General features: G+C 48.9%; 1 protein-coding gene across 13 annotated transcripts in view; it reads left to right on the top strand.

The window, feature by feature from the left end:
- The window catches only part of LRRFIP2 (LRR binding FLII interacting protein 2), a 97,737-nt gene that overhangs the window by 62,130 nt on the left and 14,931 nt on the right, over positions 1-20,676 (top strand). For 8 of the 13 annotated variants that reach the window (XM_039915034.1, XM_039915035.1, XM_029048987.1 and 5 more), the window contains 5 exons: positions 270-314; positions 1,684-1,803; positions 3,101-3,172; positions 12,613-12,783; positions 19,766-19,858. In XM_039915034.1, the coding sequence (XP_039770968.1) occupies positions 270-314; positions 1,684-1,803; positions 3,101-3,172; positions 12,613-12,783; positions 19,766-19,858 (501 nt within the window). The remainder of the gene's footprint in view (positions 1-269; positions 315-1,683; positions 1,804-3,100; positions 3,173-12,612; positions 12,784-19,765; positions 19,859-20,676) is intronic. The other 5 variants (XM_029048992.1, XM_007669524.2, XM_039915039.1 and 2 more) reach the window with 1 other exon arrangement.

The raw sequence follows: 20,676 nt of genomic DNA, 5'->3' as shown, positions 1-20,676 counted from the left end.
GCACAGTAGAAAAAAACAGGCACTCAAAAATGATAAAGACATTTCTCTTGAAGATTTTGTAAGCATGACCGCTAGGTAAAAAAATATCCACATGAAGAAAAGCATCGGAGTTCATGATATTTGCCTATAAAGTGTATTTATCATTGAGGTTACAGGTGTGTTTATTTTCGGTTCTTGGTTTCCTTATGCCTGGAGGACTCCAAATTGAAGTTGAGCAACCGCATGATCAAATACACATTTTTTTCTAATTTCATCGTTTTCTTTTTCAGTTGGATGAGAAGTGTGATAAGCAGTATGCTGAAACTTACACAAGGGTGAGTGTTTAACCTACTACAGATGCAATCATCTGTGTCCCCTCGCCTCCCCCGACCTCTGCATCTCTTCCTGCTTCTGCCACAGCTGGAATCATCCGGCCCTTCTTTCTCCTCTCATCCCTGGCTCTGTCCACCAGAGAACCAGAATCACCCTGGGTGGTAGTTAGAGGGTAGAGGAGGGGGAAAGAGGAAGTGAGAGACTGCTTTCGTTTTGCATTCGGCCAGAAATTGCCAGGTGAGGGTCCCTGAACATATAAAAACTAAATGCCAGCAGAAATGGGGATGATTTATAATAATAATAACGCTATTTAAGCGCTTACCGTGTGTCAAGCACTGCTGTTATATTGTACTCTCCAAGCGCTGGCGTAGATACAAGCTAATCAGGTTGGACACAGTCCCCGTCCCAAATGGGACAGAGGACGCCGAACATGGGGCTCACAGTCTTAATCCACTTTTAAAGACCAAGAAGGAGAGAGAACCAAGAACTTCTCTTCGTTTTAATACCATCTCCAAGTGATGTTGTGTGGAGCGAGACCAGAAGTGCTCAAATGTAAGCTCCTTGAGGGCCAGGATCGGGTCTACTATACTCTGGTGTACTCTTCCAAGCGCTTAGTACAGTCCTCCGCACCCAGCAAGGGCTCAGTTGATTGAGCGATTGCTCTGGCGCCTAGAACGTGAGTGTGGAAGAAACTGAGAGGTTCACGGGCCTGAAGTATATTCCCCTGGTAAAGAGTTCTAGGGTCAATCAGTCAATCGTATTTATTGAGCACTTGCTGGGTGCTTACTGTGAGCGCTTGGGAGAGTACAATATAACAGATTTGGTAGGTGTATTACCTGCTGTCATGAGCTTACACCCTCAAAGGGTGAAGAGGCAACAGGAGGCCCTCTCGACCCATGTTGGGTCGGTCATGATGGTTGGATGCTGAGCCCCCAGGAGAACCCCACTGCTCTCATTGAATTTAACAATGGCATTGTATTTTATGCTGTTTAATGTTTTAATAGTTTGAAATTTTTGTAGGGGGCCATCACCCTGCCTTTCTTTCCCCCTTATTCTCAGATTGTGATCCCCTTGGCATAGAGACCATATCCGATTTCTTTTCCCAGCCCTTAATGCGCACGTTAAGTGCTTACTAAGTACGCTCACCATTACTACTTAGGAGGCTGTTCCCAAAGTCTATCTGAAATCCTCCCAGCTCCAGGTCAAGCCCATTCCTCTTGTCCGGCCCCAGTCGAAACAGAGCAGCTGCTTCCCATCACCCTTCTCTCTTGGCCCGGTGTCAGGTCTTCCCCACCCTCAGCCTTCAAGGATTAGATTTCGTTCAAGAAGCGAATGCTGATTTTTGACCGCTCTGTGCCATCTTCTCTTTAGCCGGCCTCCCGCAATTCTGTCTCGGCAGCAGCAACGCCTCTGAGTGGCAACTCGTCCAGGCGAGGAAGCGGAGACACGGGCAGTCTGATCGATCCCGACACCTCATTAAGCGAACTGCGGGTAGGTGGCCTTTTGGGGGCTCTGGGACTTATTTTATAAGGCGCGGAGAGACACCTCGGTTGGCCGTTTCGGGTCATCTTCTTTCAACAGGAGAACTAAAATGTAAAATGGGAGCCTGGGAGGAAGAATTAAGATGGCTCTTTTGGGTGTGTTTCTAGTTCTTCCTCCCCTGAAAATGAAACTTCCCTGATGGTCTTGAAAGCTGCCCCACTGCTTGACAGTTGCTGAAATGTTTTTACTGGTTGCTAACATCACGTCCTCAGAATGATTTCCGGTACAGAAGTACACGAGGAAAACAGCTAAAATTATGGGACATGGGAAGCGGTTCCTGGAAGGTGTTGAGCCATTTTTAATTGGCGACTTTATCTTTGGAACCCAGTTAGATCTCAGTCAAATCTCCTATCAGGCCTTCTTTCTGACAAAGCCTCTAACCTCAGCCCCTATCCTGGAGTCATTAACTTTGTCAAATTTATCTCCTTATGGCCAAAATGTGGATAGCAGAAGAAAAACGGGGGTGAAAGCTAAATGCTTGAGTGAGCCGTCCTCAAAGAGAATGCTCGGACCCCCCGGTACCAAACTGGCCGCTGTTATTTACTGAATGGCACCCCAGATTCTTGGAAGGATTAACGTGCCTCAACTTAATGCCCAGGAAGTAATTTACTTAGAGTAGAATCTTGTCTGTGACCCAGCATGGTCCATTTAAAATGTTACTGGCTTTGCTCTCTGCTTTAGGAGTGGGCAAAAACCAAGAATCTCTCATTTACAAAAAGAAATCAGCGTACCTGGAATACGGCATCTCGGTTGACATTTTTTACTCCACTTTCTCTGCCCATTAATTGCGGTGAATGGCTGAGAGTCACTGGGCAGTGATGATTGTTTTGTAAATTAGAGAGAGATCCAGGTTTTACAGTTCGTGATGGCCAGTAATTCTGTATGTTTTAGGGCAAATGCCAAATGATATGTTGGTAATTACAGAAGCTCATTTCATTCGATTGTTGAATTTTCAGAGGTTTAAAAGTCTCATTTCATTTCGTGCCCTGGAGAAATCTACAGATCTTCTCAGATTGTGATCGCGTGCATTACAAGTTGAACCGATCCAGAATGTTCATTTCTTTCTGCCCGTTATGTGAATTAAGTGTTTTGCTCTGTGTATTTTTTATCACACAGGCAGAATCCGAAGCGGTAATTCTCTTCGCCGTTATTGCTATTTGAAATTCTCATTTCCGCTCCAGTTTGTTCAGCTGTAAAAGTGTGTTTCCCTCGGTTTTATGCAATGGTTCATTCCTATATCCTGCAGGATATCTATGATCTTAAGGACCAGATACAAGACGTAGAAGGGAGATACATGCAGGGGCTTAAAGAACTAAAGGTATTAGGACTTACCTTTCCCCCTAAGCATGCTTTATGTCCAGGCATCTGCTTGAAATGGTGCTAACCCCGGCACATAGCTTTACTAATCACTGTTTGTCTTTGAAGCACGTGCCTAACCTGGAAAGTAGAGCTAGTGTTGGTTCTCTTTTCCGGCCTGTAGATCGAGAACTAAAGGGTCCCATTTTCTGTGTATTCAGAGGGAGCCTTTTCTCGGCGTACGGTAATATTCCTCTTTGGAAATCCCCGAGCAAAGCTAACGTGCGCAAGCCGTGCGAATGCCAGGTCCGGGATTTGAAAGGTATATGGGCGATTTTAAAAAATCCACAGAGAATCCTGTTTCAGTTGAAAATTGAGCATTTAAGATATCAACTTGAGAGGCACAAAGCATTTCCAGCCTAAATAAGCAAAGGCAGTTCACTTGGGGCAGAAACAGACATTTCTGTCAATGTGCAAGCGATTGAAGTTATACATTTCAGACAACATGAAAGCTTATTTAGAGAACGGGCCTCCGGAGCAAGAATTTGGAAGTAAACAAAACTGGAATCCATCGTAATTTCAGAGGATGTGCCAGTAAACTTTCTATACTTTGAGCGCACGTCTTCCCTCTACGGATCATTAATGGCAGCTTATTTTCATAATAATAATAATGTTGGTATTTGTTAAGCGCTTACTATGTGCCGAGCACTGTTCTAAGCGCTGGAGTAGACACAGGGGAATCAGGTTGTCCCACGAGGGGTCACAGTGTTAATCCCTATTTTACAGATGAGGGAACTGAGGCACAGAGAAGTGAAGTGACTTGCCCACAGTCACACAGCTGACAGGTGGCAGAGCCGGGATTCGAACCCATGTCCTCCGACTCCAAAGCCCGGGCTCTTTCCACTGAGCCACGCTGCTTCTCTTCATGTGACTCTCATAGTTCTTTCTGCCATCTTAGAGGAACAAGCCTACGGTCGGAGTGAAGGCAAAAGACCCCTGCAGCACACTTAGACGTCCTCTCCATTTCTAAGCTAAGCGCTGGCACTTGGGCCCAAAGACGGTCAAAAGTGGAAATCTTGGAGCTTGGGGGCCGGCGAGTCCTAGAAGCCGAGATGCAATGTGATAGGCAGTCGGGGCCCTTCCTTCCCTTCCTTACTTCCTCCCTCAAAAGTGTGCATCTCTCTATCTCCATGTTTACGTGTTCCCCTCCCTCACCCTATGGCAAGGGACTATTTTTATCCCTTCCACAATCCAAAAAAAAAAAGAAAACACTGCCAGGTTAGATTTAGAGGGCCACGATCAATCCATCAGTTAATCGCATTTGTTGAGCGCTTATTATGTGCAGACCACTGTACTAAACCTCGGTAGAGTAGAATACAACAGAAATAGTAGGTACACTCCCTGCCCAGAACGAGCTTACAGTCTAGAAGGGGAGACCCGACGTTAATATGAATAAAACACCCGCCGCGACCTCTCCCTTCTGCAAAATGGGTTTGAGAATCTGTTGCCTTGCCTTTCCACCCCCTCAGGGGTTTTCAATAGCCTGGTTGCCAGCCTCAATAATAATAATAATAGTACTTGTTAAGCACTTATGTCCTGAGCACTAAGCGCTGAGATAGATATAGGGCTCATATACTTAAGCTACGTGTTACAGATGAGGTAATTGAGGCAGAGAGAAGTGAAGTGACTTACCCAAGGTCACACACGGACATTCATTCTTTCAGTCATATTTCTTGAGCGCTTACTGTTTGCAGAGCACTGTAGTAAGCACTTGGAAAGTACAATACAGCAAATAGAGAGAGACAGTGCCTGCCCACGACGGGCTCACGGACATGTGGTGGAGTCAGGATTAGAACCCAGGTCTTTTTGACTCCCAGGCCACTAAGCCACGCTGCTTCTCTATCAGCCAGGGAGAAGGCAGTCAGGGGAGAAGGTGACACAGGGGACAAGATCAATAGGAGCAGGGGGAGCTCTTGGCGGTGGTGCTCAAAGTCTCCCGCTAGACGACGACATCATGTTTCAGTTTGGGTTGGAGAGTCCTGAAAAACCTACATTTTCCGGCATGGTCTTCGGGAGTGTGTTCGGTTGAAATGGACGGACGGTGAGGGAGGCAAGAAAGACGGGGGCAGGTGTTTTAATAAGATGCTAAGGGACCGTCATCTACAAGCAAAGCCCCGATTTGCATCTTGCCCCTGGCTTTATCCAGCAAACGACTCGCAACTCTCTAAGTGATAAGTGCGTTGTGGGCAGGGAACGTGTCTGCTAATCCTGTCGTATCGTGCTCTCCCAAGCGCTTAGTACGGTGCTTTGCACCTAGGAAACGCTCAGTAAATACGATCGATTGATGCTTGGGAGCCGAGAGGGCGCTGTGTCCGAGTGGCGGTATCCCTCTCTTTCAAAGTTCCCAGAAACACTTGGAAAAAGTGATGGCCACCAATAGAGCCGATAGGTGGTTCGGATCTCAATCCGTCACGGGATTTGCCAGACGCCTACTGTGAAAAGAGCCGTGTCCTAAGCCCCTGGGTCAGTACAGTAGAGTTAAAAGATATGATCCCTGCCCCAAGAACCTACTGGAGAAGTTTGCGCTCCCACTCGGTGACCATCTTTGCTCTCAAGTGTTTTGGGGCCACGGAACCAAAAATAAGAGGATCATGGCCAATAACTATAGTTTACCTCATTAACAGAGCCCCCATTGCCCTCATCCCCCTAGTCTCCCCATCGCCGTCCTCGTAATCTAGTTCCAGACAGTTCCCAAGTATATGGTCAGCCTAAATATTAGGGCTCTAGACTACAGAGTATAGGATTAATTGGAGTAGCTAGACTGTAAGCTCCCTGTGGGCAGGGAACGTGTCTTCCCACTTTGTTATATTGTATGCTCCCTAGCGCTTAGTACAGTGATCTGCACCCACTAAGTGCCCGGAAATACGATTGATTGGTATGTTTAGATGGCCAAGGGGTTGCTTGATTTTGTCCCAACTGCTTAAATTTAATTAAGATTTAATGACTCTTTTAATCCCACCTCATCAAAAAATATTAAGAGAAATGAACCGGCGGCTAGCATCGGGGGGAGGAGAATCCCATCAGGGTTGGATTTGTCACTGTGCCTCCCCTCAGTGTAAAAGAAAAGAAAAAAATGCTCATGTACACTCTCATGACAAGTGCATGTATGAGCCTCAAGTTTTTGTTGTGTTTTGGTGTTTTATGGTATCTGTTAAGCACTTACTACGTGCCAGGCACTGTACTACTGTCCCACGTGGGGCTCACAGTCTTGATCCCCGTTTTCCAGATGAGGAAACCGAGGCCCAGAGAAACGAAGTGATTTGCAGTGAGTCACACAGCAGACAAGTGGGAGCATGGAATTTGAACCCAGATCCTTCTGATTCCCAGGCCTGTGTTCTATCCACTAGGCCACACTGGCAATCCCCCGGCATTGGTGACTGTATTTCAGTGTGTTGGGGACAAGTTGCCACTGAAAGAATTCAAAGACCTTGTACTAGAAATAGAAGTATTTTCAGGGTAGGTTTTCTTTCCCCTTGAAAAATTGCTACTACTAAAATATTTTGCATCCGAGTTTTAGAGCCTGTTGGAAACCCCCCACCCAAATGTCAACATGAATAGACCATCTCTGATTTCAGGAGTTCGATCGAGACCCTCTACAGTCTTTCCTTTGGCAGCACGGAACTGGGCATGGGGAAATAAGTGCAGGTCAAAAATATTCTCCTGATTTGAACAGCTGCCTTTTCGATTCCTTCCACCCAGGGACCGCTGAATTTAGAAGTGGCTCTGTGATTAAAAAGAAGAAAAATCTGGCTTCCCGGTACTTTTTCAAGGTCACCAATATTATCAGGAGTTCCCCCTTCCCGAGAAAGCTCCTTCACATCCAAAGAATGAACAAATCATCTGTCCCAACGAGAGTCTTATAGTCCCAGCTTTAGACAAACTGAAGTTGCCATTGGCATTTAATCGGCTATCATTCGATCAAACATATTTATTGAGCATTTACTATGAGCAGAGCCAAGCGCACTGTACTAAGCGCTTGGGAGAGTACAACACAATAGAATAGACACATTCCCTGCCCACAACGGGCGTACTGTTGGATAATGAGTAGATTGTCAATCCTGATGTGTCTCATACTTTCTTTGATTTAAAATACTTTCTTTTCATGACTTTGTATATGAGATGACCCTTGTTTGAGGATTTAGTCTTTGCCATGGTGCTAAGTTTACATCAGAGAGCGGCTCAGTGGAAAGAGCACGGGCTTGGGAGTCAGAGGTCATGAGTTCGAATCCCGGCTCTGCCACTCGTCAGCTGGGTGACTGTGGGCAAGTCACTTAACCTCTCTGTGCCTCAGTTACCTCATCTGTAAAATGGGGATTAACTGTGAGCCTCACGTGGGACAACCTGATTACCCCGTATCTGACCCAGCTCTTAGAACAGTGCTCTGCACATAGTAAGCGCTTAAATGCCAACATCATTATTATTATTATTATTATCACTTGGAGTCGTGCTCGGCAGTGTACACATGCATTTATAAGATGAAGAATCCTTCTTAGATTTGATGCAGAGACCCCATCCCAGCATTGCCTGCTATTTTATTCGGAAGGGAAGATCCCCTGCCTGAGGTGGGAGGCAGTGAGCAGTGAAGAAGTGTAGGAAAGATGCAGTCCAAACAGAAACGGGTGGGTTGGTCTCTGGCCTGTAAGAAGAATTATAGCCTTATCATCAATTAAATCTCAAGTTCATTAGGAAAATGACAGAATTTCGGAGAATCTTTCTAGCTCAGACCGGTGCATTTACCTATTATGATTCTCCAAGCAGAGCTACAGAAATCAGCGTGGTGTAGTGGATAGAGCCCAGGCCTGGGACTCAGAAGGTTGTGGGTTCTAATCTTGGCTCTGCCACTTGTCTGCTGTGTGACCTTGGGCAAGTCACTTCACTTCTCTGGCCCTCCGTTACCTCATCTGTGAAATGGGGATTGGGACTCTGAGCCCCATAAAGGGGCCAGGGACTGAGTTCAACCCGATTTGCTTCGTATCCACCCCAGTGCTTACTACAGTGCTTGGCACACAGTGAGCACTTCAAAAATGCCACAATTATTATTATTGGGAAAGACTACCGGAAGGGTTTTTGTACCTTAAGCAGCCTGAGATCCATTTATGCAGGCATGAAATGAATGTAAATTTCACATGCATCTGGTTTTATGTTTTTTTCCCCATTTTCCTTTAAAATTTCAGTCCTGGGGATTAATCAAGCAGACCGCCACCCGGGAAGCTAGAAGAAGCTGGATGCTGTGTCCTTTTAATAGCTTCCCCCTGAAAAATGTGGATTAATCCCATTGAAGAACCATGGTGGGGCTTTTCATTTATCAAAATCCTGCCTGTTTCAAACAAGGTTAAGGAGCCGTATACATATGTGGATTTTTTTCAGATACTAGGATTTTAAAGAAGTTAATCTTTTAAGGCGCTTTTCCAACAGAAGGGTATAAATTTAAGGGACATTAGACAGCTACCAGAAGCTGAAAAACTCTGCCTCACTGCTTTAATCAGAGTTTTTAGCTCCTGGGATCAACGAAACCAATAAGAACCTCATTTGATTGGAAGAAACCTCTTTAGAGGGGCTTCTTCCCCCCACCCCTCCATCTTTAGAGGCAGGGCAGGTCTCCCAGGTAGCCAGGGAGACTGTTGGAGCAGCCTCATCAATCAATCAATGGTATTTATTGAGCGCTTGTGTGCAGAGCATTCATTCATTCAGTTGTAAACATAGAGTGCTTTACTGTGTGCAAAGCACTGTAATAAGAGAAGCCGCATAGTGTGGTGGATAGAGCACGGGCCTGGGAGTCAGAAGGGCGCGGGTTCTAATCCCGGCTCCACATATGTATTGCTATTGTTCTTTTATTGCTATTGTTCTTGTCTGTCCGTCTCCCCCGGTTAGACTGAGCGCCCGTCAGAGGGCAGGGACTGTCTCTATCCGTTACCGATTTGTACATTCCAAGCGCTTAGCACATAGTAAGCGCTCAGTAAATACTATTGAATGAAATACTATTGAATGTGTCTGTTGTGTGACCTTGGGCAAGTCACTTCACTTCTCTGTGCCTGTTACCTCATCTGTAAAATGGGGATGGAGACTGTGAGCCTCACATGGGACAGGGGCTGTGTCCAACCTGAATGGCTTGTACCTACCCCAGCACTGGCACTCAGTAAGCATTTAAGAAATACCACAATTATCATCATTATTATTATTATTAGAGAGTACAGTATAACAATAAACAGACACCTTCCCTGTCCACAAGGAGAGCACTGGACTGAGCTCCTGGGAGAGTTCAGTAGATAGTGTGGGTAGACAGGTTTCCTGCCCACAGGGAGCTTATTCATTCATTCAATAGTATTTATCGAGTGCTTACTATGTGCAGAGCACTGTACTAAGCGCTTGGAATGTACAAATCGGTAACATATAGAGACAGTCCCTGCCCTTTGACGGGCTTACCAGTCTAATCGTGGGCGATGGACAGACAAGAACAGTAGCGATAAATAGAATCGAGGGGATGAACATCTCATTAAAACAATAACTACTAAATAAAATCAGGGTGATGTACATCTCATTAACAAAATAAATAGGGTAATGACAAAATAAATAGGGTAATGACATAATAGGAGAGGGGAGAGGCAGACATTTCGGAGAAGCCCAGTAAGATCCGGCCACTGGCCTGGAATCTGGTTTGAGTGAGGATAGCTGGGGACGAGGTGCAGGAGAGAGATGGGGGAGTTGGACTACCCCTCTTAGACTAGGAGAGGTTCGTTCTTTCATTCATTCAGTCGTATTTATTGAGCGCTTACTGTGTGCAGAGCACCGTACCAAGCTCTTGGGAGAGTACAGTACAACAGTACACAGACACACTCCCCTCCCACAACGGAATTACAGTCTAGAGCGGGGGGATAGACTTTAAATAAATAAAATGACAGATGTCTGTGTAAGTGCTGTGGGGCTGGGAGGGGGGATGAATAAAGGGAGCAAGTCAGGGCGATGCAGAAGGGAGTGGGAGAAGAGGAAAGGAGGGCTTAGTCAGGGAAGGCCCTGGGGGAGGGGTGCCTTCAATATAGCTTTGAAGGCGTAGGGGGAGAGGTGATAACCAGATTCCAGAACAGGGCCCAGCTCCTACGCCTTGTCCTTCTCAGCCCTTGGATTTCTAGGTCTCCCCCGTTCCCTGTGATGTGCAGGGCGGGATCCGGGCCACAGGCGGTAAGTGCGAAGGAATAAAGAGAAAAATCCAGAAATGACGATTTTGGTTTGAATATTTGGAAATGCAGTTTCCCCATCTGTAAAATCGCGATTCAAAACCCATCCTCCCTCCTGCTTAGATCGTGAGCCCCCTGTGGGACCTGATTAGCTTGTGTCTACCCCAGCGCTTAGTATTCATTCATTCATTCAATAGTATTTATTGAGCGCTTACTATGTGCGGAGCACTGTACTAAGCGCTTGGAATGAACAAGTCGGCAACAGATAGAGACGGTCCCTGCCGTTTGACGGGCTTACGGTCTAATCGGGGGAGACGGTTAGTACAGTGCTTGGCACATAACAGACGCTTAACAAATACCCCAGTCATCATTTCTGTGGTTGGTGAATGATTTCTACACAGCTCGAACCCAGTACCCCAAATCATTCCACCGTTTATTAGATGTCCATTCTCTGTGGAGCCGTTTATGAACGTCGTTCGCATTGAGATTTAGAGTGCTTTGCCTTGTCACTGCCTAGCGTGTGGTGCGGTGTAGACCGTAGCCCCGCTTTTACTCTGTGTTCCTGTGGGATTTCTTTCCAAACTGGAGTAGTGTCTGTGCAACGTTGTGGAAGGTGTTTGCAGACGCTTCCTGTTGACTGCTCTGGGTCTCTGGATTTTGGTTCCCAAGGTGACCTTTCTGCTCACGTGTTTAATCGGTGCTCGTGCCAGTGTAGAATGTCCACCTAATATAGAGGACCCTTTGCCAACTAGGGGTCTCTTTGGACTTGAATGCTTAAGCCGAGCCAGTTGTAGTAAATATCTAAATCGTTAGTGAGTTTTAAGCATTTTTAGGACTACGTATGAGAATGAAAACAATTAGTAGGCCCCTGACCCACGTGGGGCTCACAGATTAAGACATCGTATGGAGCACAAGCCAAGCTATTGTGTGGCTCACTATCTAAAGTTCTATATTTTTACTAAGACAGTTGGCTCTGATTCGTTTTTAGGATTTAATCTTTTAGCTAAACAGATTTAAAAATGGCCAGGACTAAAATTACTCACATTAAGATCCTTTAGCAAGTTTGTGAAATTCGTGTTTCGAATCCAAATGCTCCCAGTATTGCTCGCGGGCAGTGAGAAAAGCGAGAAGCAGTGTGGCCTAGTGGTTAAAGCACGGTCCTGGGAGTCAGAAGGGCCTGGGTTCTAATTCCGGCTCCGCCACTAGTCTGCGGTGGCACCTCGGGCAAGTCGCTTCTCTGCGCCTCATTTCCCTCATCTGTAGAATCGGGATGAAGACTGTATGTGAGACTGTGTCCAACCCGATTAGCTTGTGTCCACCCCAGCGCTGAGAACAGTGCCCGGCACAAAGTAAGTGCTTAAGAAATACCATTAAAAGAAAAAAAGGTCAAGGTTGGGTGGAACGGTCTCCGGAGATGGTTTGAAGGTTAGAGACGGGGACAGTGGTGACAAAGGGAAGCAGGGAGAAAAAAGCCCGAATGGATCTCAGGGTCTCCTGTCCCGCTCTCTGCCCTGCTCTTACCCACCCACTGTTGGCCGAGGAGGAGAGAGGGCTGGTCAGAGGGGAAGAGGGACCGCGATCACGTTGCATTCTGGACTCCTCGCACCTCCGCTAGAAGCAGCATGGTGTAGTGGATAGAGCACAGGCCTGGGAGTCAGAAGGTCCTGGGTTCTAATCCCTGCTCTGCCACTTGCCTGCTGGGTGACCTCGGGCAAGTCACTTCACTTCCCCGGGCCCCATTGACCTCATCTGGAAAAAGGGGGTTGACGCCGTGAGCCCCACGTGGGACTGGGATTGCGTCCAACCCCATCTGCCTGTCTCCACCCCAGCCTTTAGGACCGTGCCGGTCACATAGTAAGCGCTTAATAAATACCACAATTATTATTAGAAAATCACATGGACCGGAATTGGCTCGGATTGCAGAAAGCAGAGCAGTTAATAGGTTCTTGGCTCTCGGTCATGAGGCTAATTTCAACGCTTTGTGTTTCAGGGACAGCTTCTTGTCTAACAGTTGTGTGTTCGTGTGTGTGCACGTGTGCGCATGTTACTAAACGAGTGTCCCCCCACACCTCCGTCCTAAGTGGCTTGCTTCTGACATATGTATAATTTCTGACTCCTAATAGCGTCTGTGTCAGCTCAGGTCCATGGGCCTCCATCTGTCAGTAGTAGCCCGTGGAGCAGCTGGCTCGGAAGTTAACACTCAACGCTGGTGCTTTTGATCCCGGTATAGGAGTCGCTCTCCGAAGTGGAAGAGAAATATAAGAAAGCCATGGTGTCCAATGCCCAGTTAGACAATGAGAAGAACAACCTGATCTACCAAGTGGATACCCTGAAAGATGTCATCGAAGAGCAAGAGGAGCAGATGGCAGAATTCTACCGCGAGAACGAGGAGAGATCCAAGGTAAATTAATCGATCGTCCCCAGCCCGTCGGAACGAGCTTCGGGCCTGGGAGTCGGAGGACGTGGGTTCTCATCCCCGACTCTGCCACTTACCCTCTGTGTGACTTAGGGCGAATCACTTAACAGTTGTGGGCCTCAGCGTCGTCATCTGTAAAATGGGGATTCAGTACCTGTTCTCCCTCTTACTTAGACTTTGAACCCCCTGTTGGGCGGTGACTGGATCCGACGTGATTATTCCGAATCTACCCAGATGCTTAGTATGGTGCTTAGCGAGTATTGTTAGTATTATAATTAATAACGCAAATGAAGAAAAAATCTATGTACAGATACCAAGGCTGTGGTCATTTGGGAGATTGTAGCATGCCCGACAGAAAACTGTCTCTTGACCCCACCGCCCCTTCCAGTTATCGCCCAATCTCCCTCCTACCCTTCCTTTTCAAACTCCTAGAGCGAGTCTTCTACGCTCGCTGCCTCAGATTCCTCAACTCCAACTCTCTCCTGGACCCCCTCCAATCTGGCTTCCGTCCCCTCCACTCCACCGCAACTGCCCTCTCGGAGGTCACCAGTGACCTCCTTCTTGCCGTGTCCGATGGCTCCTACTCTATCTTAATCCTCCCCGACCTCTCGGCTGCCTTTGACACTGTCGACCATCCCCTTCTCCTCCACACGTTATCCAACTTTGGCTTCCCGGACTCCGTCCTCTCCCGGTTCTCCTCTTATCTCTCTGGCCGGTCATTCTCGTTCTCCTTCGCGGGCTCCTTCTCCCCCTCCCATCCCCTACCTGTAGGGGTTCCTCAATGGTCAGTTCTTAGTCCCCTTCTGTTTTCCATCTCTACTCACTCCCTTGGTGAACTTTTTCGCTCCCAAGGCTTCAACTCTCATCTCTACGCAGATGACACCCAAATCTACATCTCCTCCCCTGTTCCAGGCTCCTATCTCCTCCTGCCTTCAGGACCTCTCCACCCGGCTGTCCGCCCGCCACCTCAAACTCAACGTGTCCAAGACTGAGCTCCTTATCTTCCCTCCCAAACCCTGTCCTCTCCCTGAATCACTGTGGACGGCACTACCATCCTTCCCATCTCCTAAGCCCGCAACTTTGGTGTCATCCTTGACTCCGCTCTCTCATTCGTCCCACACATCCGATCCGTCACCAAAACCTGCCGGTGTCACCTTCACAGTATCACCAAAATCCATCCTTTCCTCTCCATCCAAACCGCTGCCTTGCTGGTATAATCTGTCATCATATCCCGACTGGATTATTGCATCAGCCTCCTTTCCGATCTCCCGTCCTCCTGTCTCTCCCCATTTCAGTCTATACTTCACTCTGCTGCCCAGATTATCTTTCTACGGAAACGCTGTGGGCATGTCACTCCCCCACCTCAAAAACCACCAGTGGTTGCCTGTCAACCTTCGCACGAAACAGAAACTCCTCACTCTTGGCTTCAGAGCTCTCCATCACCTTGCCCCCTCCTACCTCACCTCCCTTCCCTCCTTCTATAGCCCAGCCCGCACACTCTGCTCCTCCACCGTGGCTCACCTCCTCGCTGTTCCCCGTTCACACCTATCCCACTGTCGATCCCTGGCCCACGTCCTACCTCTGGCCCGGAATGCCCTCCCCACTCACATCCGCCAAACTAACTCTCTTTCCCTCTTCAAAGCCTGAGAGCTCACCTCCTCCAGGAGGCCTTCCCAGACTGAGCTCCCCTTTTCCTCTGCTCCTCCTCCCCTCCCCATCACCCCTATGCCCTCCCTTTGCCCTCCCCCCTTCCCTGCCCCACAGAGCTTGTGTATATTTGTACATATTTATTACTCTATTTTATTAGAGTAATAACCACTTGTTTGGTTCTGTTGTCTGTCTCCCCCTTCTAGACTGTGAGCCCGTTGTTGGGTAGGGATTGTCTCTATCTGTTGCCAAATTGTACTTTCCAAGCGCTTAGTACAGTGTTCTACCCACAGTAAGCGCTCAATAAATACAATTGAATGAATGAATGAATAAACATTTTGGCAAAATGATTCCCCTATTTTTGAGGAAGACATTCAGATTTTCTTTTTAAGAACTATCAAATGCCAAACTTCCCAACAGGTTGCTCACTTGTTTGGTTGTTTTTTTTTTTTTTTAAACACCCTGTAATTGTTCCCCAAAAACCTCCTTTAGGATCTGAAAAAGGTCATGGCTATGATTTAACTACTAATTATTTTCTGGACTTGCAAGGTTTCCAAAAAACCTCTGCAGAGAATTCTATTTTCCACTGGGAGGAAAAAACTGCCCCTATTTGGTTGAAAAGAAATGTTGAAAACTAATGGTGTGTGAGGCCGTGTGTGATGGGAGGCTGGTAATAGAGATGCCTGAAGAGATGTCCAACTCGGGAGTGGAACCAGACATTCAAGAAAGGAACCCAGGCCCCTCCCGTTGCCTCGTAACAACCAAATTGGCCAAAAAAGAATCATATCCCCTCCAGCCTCCTGAAATGTTTATAGAATCTTATTTCACAGGTGGTGTTCCAAAGTCACTCTTGGAGCAGGGAAACAGCATGGCCTTCTGGAGAGGACCCGGGCCTGAGGGTCAGGGGCCCTGAGTTCTAATCCCGACTCCGCCACGTGATCAGTCAGTCGGCGGTATTTGTCGCCTGATCCGATTAGCTCGTCCCGACCCCGGCGCTTAGCACGGTGCTCGTTTGAAATAAACACCGTAAGAGGAAGGCGTTTGGTATAGTAAGGGGTCAGAGCGTGAAAGGGCGTGGCGGGGTGGTGGTGGTGTTGTTTCTTGAGCGCTTCCTACGCGCAAAGCACTGTACTAAGCAAAATCGGCAGGGGGACCGCAACACGCGGCCGACGTTGGGAATATCGTCACGAGCGACGGTGTCGGCTCCTCCGCTCCCGAGCGGGGAGAGGGGCTGGATTCCGGGGGCGGCCGCCTGGCGGTCCAGAGGGTCAGGGCCAGCTGGTCCGGGGGGGTGAGGGTTAAGGGGGCCACTGGGGGCTGAGGATCCCCTGCCCTCCTCAGCCGGGGGTCTGGTGGAAAGAGCCGAGAGCCCTGCTCGTTGTCCCTGGAGGTCATAGGTGAAGACCGTTCGTTTAGTCGTATCTATTGAGCGCTGACTGTATGCAGAGCACTGTACCAAACGCTTGACCGGACCACCAGCGTGCTGCTTGGAAAAGTAGCATTGGCCCGAGAGGGAAGAGCCCGGGCCTGAGAGTTGGAGGACCTTTTTTTTTTTTAATGATAGTTGTTAAATGATTACTATGTGCTCAGCACTGTACTAAGTGTTGAGGTTGATAAAAGATAATCAGGTGGGACACGGTGTACGTGTCCCACGTGGAGCTCACAGTCTTAATCTCTGTTTTACAGGTGAGGGAACTGAGGCACGGAGAAGTGATGTGTCTTGCTTAAAGTCACACAGCAGAAACGTGGCAGAGCTGGGATTAGTAATGATGACATTTGGTAAATGCTTACTACGTGCTAGGCGCCGCTCTAAGCGCTAGGGTAGATACAAGGTTATCAGGTTGTCCCCCATGGGGCTCACAGTCCTAATCCCCGTTTTCCAGATGAGGTAACTAAGGCACAGAGAAGGTAAGTGACTTGCCCAAAGTCACACAGCTGACGAGTGGCAGAGCCGGAATTAGAACCCACGACCTGTGACTCCCAAGCCCGCGCTCTTGCCACTAAGCCACACTGCTTTTCACTTTGCCACGGTAATCCCTGCTCCTCCACCTGCCTGCCGGGTCACCTTGGACCAAGGTTTGTGATAAAGGGGGTGGCTTCATCCTAACTCTGCCTGCCCTACTAATGACCTGCCTAAATTTTCCCCTTGCGGGAAAATTCTCCCGTTCTTCCTTCAGAGCGAAGAAACGGGCTCAGGATATGGGCTCGACAAGCGGCATGGCCTGGTGGATAGAGCACTGGCCTGGGAGTCCGAAGGACCTGGGTTCTAATCCCGGCTCTACCACGTGTCTGCGGCAAGTCACTTCTCTTTGCCTCAGTTGCCTCGGCTGTAAAACGAGGATTAAGACTGCGAGCCCTATGTGGGACGGGGACCACCCTGATGAATTTGTACCTACCCAGCCCTTAGTACAGTGCCCGGCACATAGTAAGGACTTAACAAATACCTTAAAAAATGCCGTATGTTGGGGTGGGCGTGGTTTAGGGTCCGTATGGATTGTCCCGGCAGCAGCGCTTCCCCATCCTTTTGCTTTCTCAGGGTGGCCCGGGAGGCCTGCGGAAAGCGGACGGAGTCTACAGAACCCCTCCTGGCTTCACTAGCGCAGCCTGCACCCCGCCATTTCAAAGGAATGGAAGCTCCCTCTAGACTGGAAGCTTGTTGTGGGCAGGAAACGTGTCCACCGGCTCGGTCGTCCTCTCCCAAGCGCTTCACGCACTGCTCTACGCACAGTAAGCGCTCGATAAATATCACCGACCGACAGACCGATGGATTGAATTCCCATTCGGCCCCTCCGCTCCACCCAGACAGCCCCAGGCCCGGTTTATTTCCGGGAGGAGAAATGGTGGTGAGCCGGAGAAGCAGGAAAGTTTAGTGGCTAGAGCCCGGGCCTGGGCGTCAAAAGGACCTGGGTTCTGGTCCTAGCTCCGCCACTTGTCTGCTGGGTGACCGTGGGCATGTCACTTAATTTCTGGGCCTCCGTTATCTCATCTGTAAAATGGGAATTAGGAGTGTGAGCCCCATGTGGGACAGGGACCGTGTCCAACCTGATTAACTTGTATCTACCCCAGTGTTTAGGACAGTGCCTGGCACATAGTAAGTGCTTGACTAGTACCGTAATAATTATCATCATCATCTCCCCAGGCAGATGTAGCTTCAACTGTTCTGTTTGACTTAGTGGCCCGTTTTCCCCACTATAGTATTAAACCCTCTTCTAACACTGGTTATCAAGCAAGCCATCGGTGATATTTAGAGAGCGCTTACCATGTGCCGAGCACCGTACTAAGCGCTTGAGAGAGTACAATAGGTGGAAGCTGCAGTCCCTGCCCCAAGGGCGCTTATGGCCTGGTCTTTCACCTCCAAGCAGATCACAGATCGATCCATCAATTGTATTTATCGAGCGCTTCCCGGGAGCGGGCTATTTACTTAACCGCTGGGGAGAGTACAGTGCAATAGGATTGGTGGACACCATCCCTGCCCTCAAGGAACTTACGGGCATTCGTTCATTCAGTCGTATTTTTGGGGCGCTTAATGAGTGCAGAGCAGTGCACCGAGTGCTTGGGAGAGAACGACAGAACAATAAACAGACACGTTCCCCCCCGACAACGAGCTTAAAGACTGGAGGGGGATCACCAGTGCCTCTGCCGCCTGACATCCTGGCCTCTCCTCTCCTCTCCTTCCATATGCCCTCTCTCTGTCTCTCTGTCTCTCTCAGCCCCTCGCCCACCTTCTCCCCCTCTTATTCTCCCTTAGACCTTGAGCCCTCTGGTGCTTGTCTTTCTCCGGCTCTCAGCTTCCTCACTTCCAGGCAGAGTCTACCCCGGGAGGAGCCGGGCCAATATTTAGCTCCGGAGCACGCTCTCTGTCCAGAGGGCGATTTTCTCGGCTTTCCCTCTGCGAGACAGGCTTGTGGTTCCGAGCCTCTTGCTTGTCTGGGGCTACGCCGCCCCTACACACGTACCTCCATCCCATCGATCGACCGGTGGTATTTACTGAGGGCTTACTATGTGCCGAGCACTGTACTAGGCGCTTGGGAGCGTGCCGTATGACAGAATTAGCAGCCACGTTCCCTTCCCGTAAGGAGCTTACGGTCTAGAAGGGGAGACAGACATTAATATGAGTAAATGAATAATCTCTATCCGTAAAGATATGTACGTAAGTCCAACCCGATTAACTCGTATCTACCCCAGTTCTTAGAACAGCGCTTGGCACATAAGCGCTTAACAGGTACCATAATAATAGCAATAATAACATTGTTATCGTTATCGTTATCATTGAGTGCCGTGGCGTTGGGGTGAATATCGGGGTCCAAAGGTCATAGGTCCAGGGGCATAGACAACATCCCTCTGAGAGGTTTCGATCCCTTCCCGTCACTCAGTCTCTCCACACCATCGGTCCCTAAACCGTGTCGTCCCCACAGCTCTTACCTCCCGCAACGGAGCAGGGGCGGTGAGACGCGCAGAGAGATTAAGGGAGGATACAGGGTGGCCCGTCCCACAGCAGGAGGAGAGGAGCCATATCTTCCTTTGGGAAAGGAAATCTGTCTTGGGTTTGGACGAAAGGTTCTGGTACATTCCGTCCAAAGCAGCGTGGCCTAGTGGGCGGGCCCGGGAGTCGGAGGACCTGGGTCGTAATCCCGCCTCCGCCATCTCCCCGCTGTGTGACCTGGGGAAAGCCACTTCACTCCTCTGGACCTCACTTCCATCTGGGAGATGGGGATGGACTCCTACGCCTTCTACCTCTGTCAGCCCCACGTGAGACGGGGACTACGAATAATAATGTCGGTATTTGTTAAGCGCTTACTGTGTGCAGAGCACTGTTCTGAGCGCTGGGGGTAGATACAGGGGAATCAGATTGTCCCACGTGAGGCTCACAGTCTTCATCCCCATTTGACAGATGAGGTCACCGAGGCCCAGAGAAGTGAAGTGATTTGCCGACAGTCACCCAGCTGACAGGTGGCAGAGCCGGGATTCGAACCCACGACCTCTGACTCCCAAGCCCGGGCTCTTTCCACCGAGCCACGCTGCTTCGAACAATCTGAGATTCTCCAACTACCCAGTGCTTAGTAGAGTGCTTGGCACACAGCGCTTAACAAATACAGTAATAATAATGATGTTTCCCAGAGAGTTTCTGGAGGCTCTTCTCTGTCCCTGCCCCCGCTTTGTGCAGGATTCAGAACATTCTCTCCGGCGAGTGAATATTTCACCAACACTGACCACCCTCCTCGTCCGGACTTCCTCTTGGACAGCGGGAGATTTAGCTTTCGGTGTGGAAATGGGTCACGTGCCACAGACTCTGTAAAATGATATCATCTGTTCAAAACAGGAGCTGGAACGACAGAAACACATGTGCAGTGTCCTTCAGCACAAGATGGATGAACTGAAAGAGGGTCTTCAGCAAAGGGATGAACTCATAGAGGTACGTATGTCCTCTGGGGCCGGGGGCCGGTGGGCTTTGTTTCCTGGGCTTAAGGTGGAGGAAGGTGTTTATCTTTTTTTTTTTTTTAAAAAAAAAAATGGTGTTTATGTGCCTATTATGTGCCAGGCACTGTACTAAGCGCTGGGGTAGGGACAAGCTAATCAGGTTAGACACAGTCCCCGTCCCACGAGGGACTCACAGTCGTCATCCCCATTTGTCAGACGAGGTATCGGAGACCCAGAGAAGTGAAGTGACTTGCCCCGGCTCACACAGCGGGGAAGTGGCAGAGCTGGGATTAGAATCGATCACTCAGTGGTATTTGTCGAGGGCTTGTTACATCCAGAGCGCTGTGCTAAGCGCTTGGGAGTGTACAGTACAACAGAATTAGTTAGACACTTTCCCGGCCCGGAAGGAGCTTACAGTCTAGAGGAGGAGACCGATGCTATGAATGAATCATTTACAATATATAATATAAAAGATATGACCGAAGTGCCGTGGGGCTGAAGGTGCTTAAAAGGTACGGTTCCAAGTTCAGAGGTGACACAGAAGGGAGAAGGAGTTGGGGAAGAGAGTTTAACTGGGGAAGACCTCTCCACTTTCACAGCTACAACCCCGGTACAGTCGCTCGGTGTATCTCTTGAGCCCTTACTGGGGGCAGAGGAGCGTACCGAGCGCTTGGGAGAATCCAGGTCCTGCCGACTCGAGGCCCCTGCTCGATCCACTGGGTCACAGTCCCCAGGTGTAAAACGCTGGTGAAGAGCCAACCCGTCCCGTCCCGAGACGGGAGTTCCTGTCGTGAATGTAATCGGGTTCTTTCA

The sequence above is a fragment of the Ornithorhynchus anatinus genome, chromosome 21 (assembly GCF_004115215.2).
Source record: "Ornithorhynchus anatinus isolate Pmale09 chromosome 21, mOrnAna1.pri.v4, whole genome shotgun sequence".
Taxonomy (NCBI): Eukaryota; Metazoa; Chordata; class Mammalia; order Monotremata; family Ornithorhynchidae; genus Ornithorhynchus; species Ornithorhynchus anatinus.
Note: the sequence above shows the minus strand (reverse complement) of the source record. Positions and strands in the feature narration are given on the sequence as shown.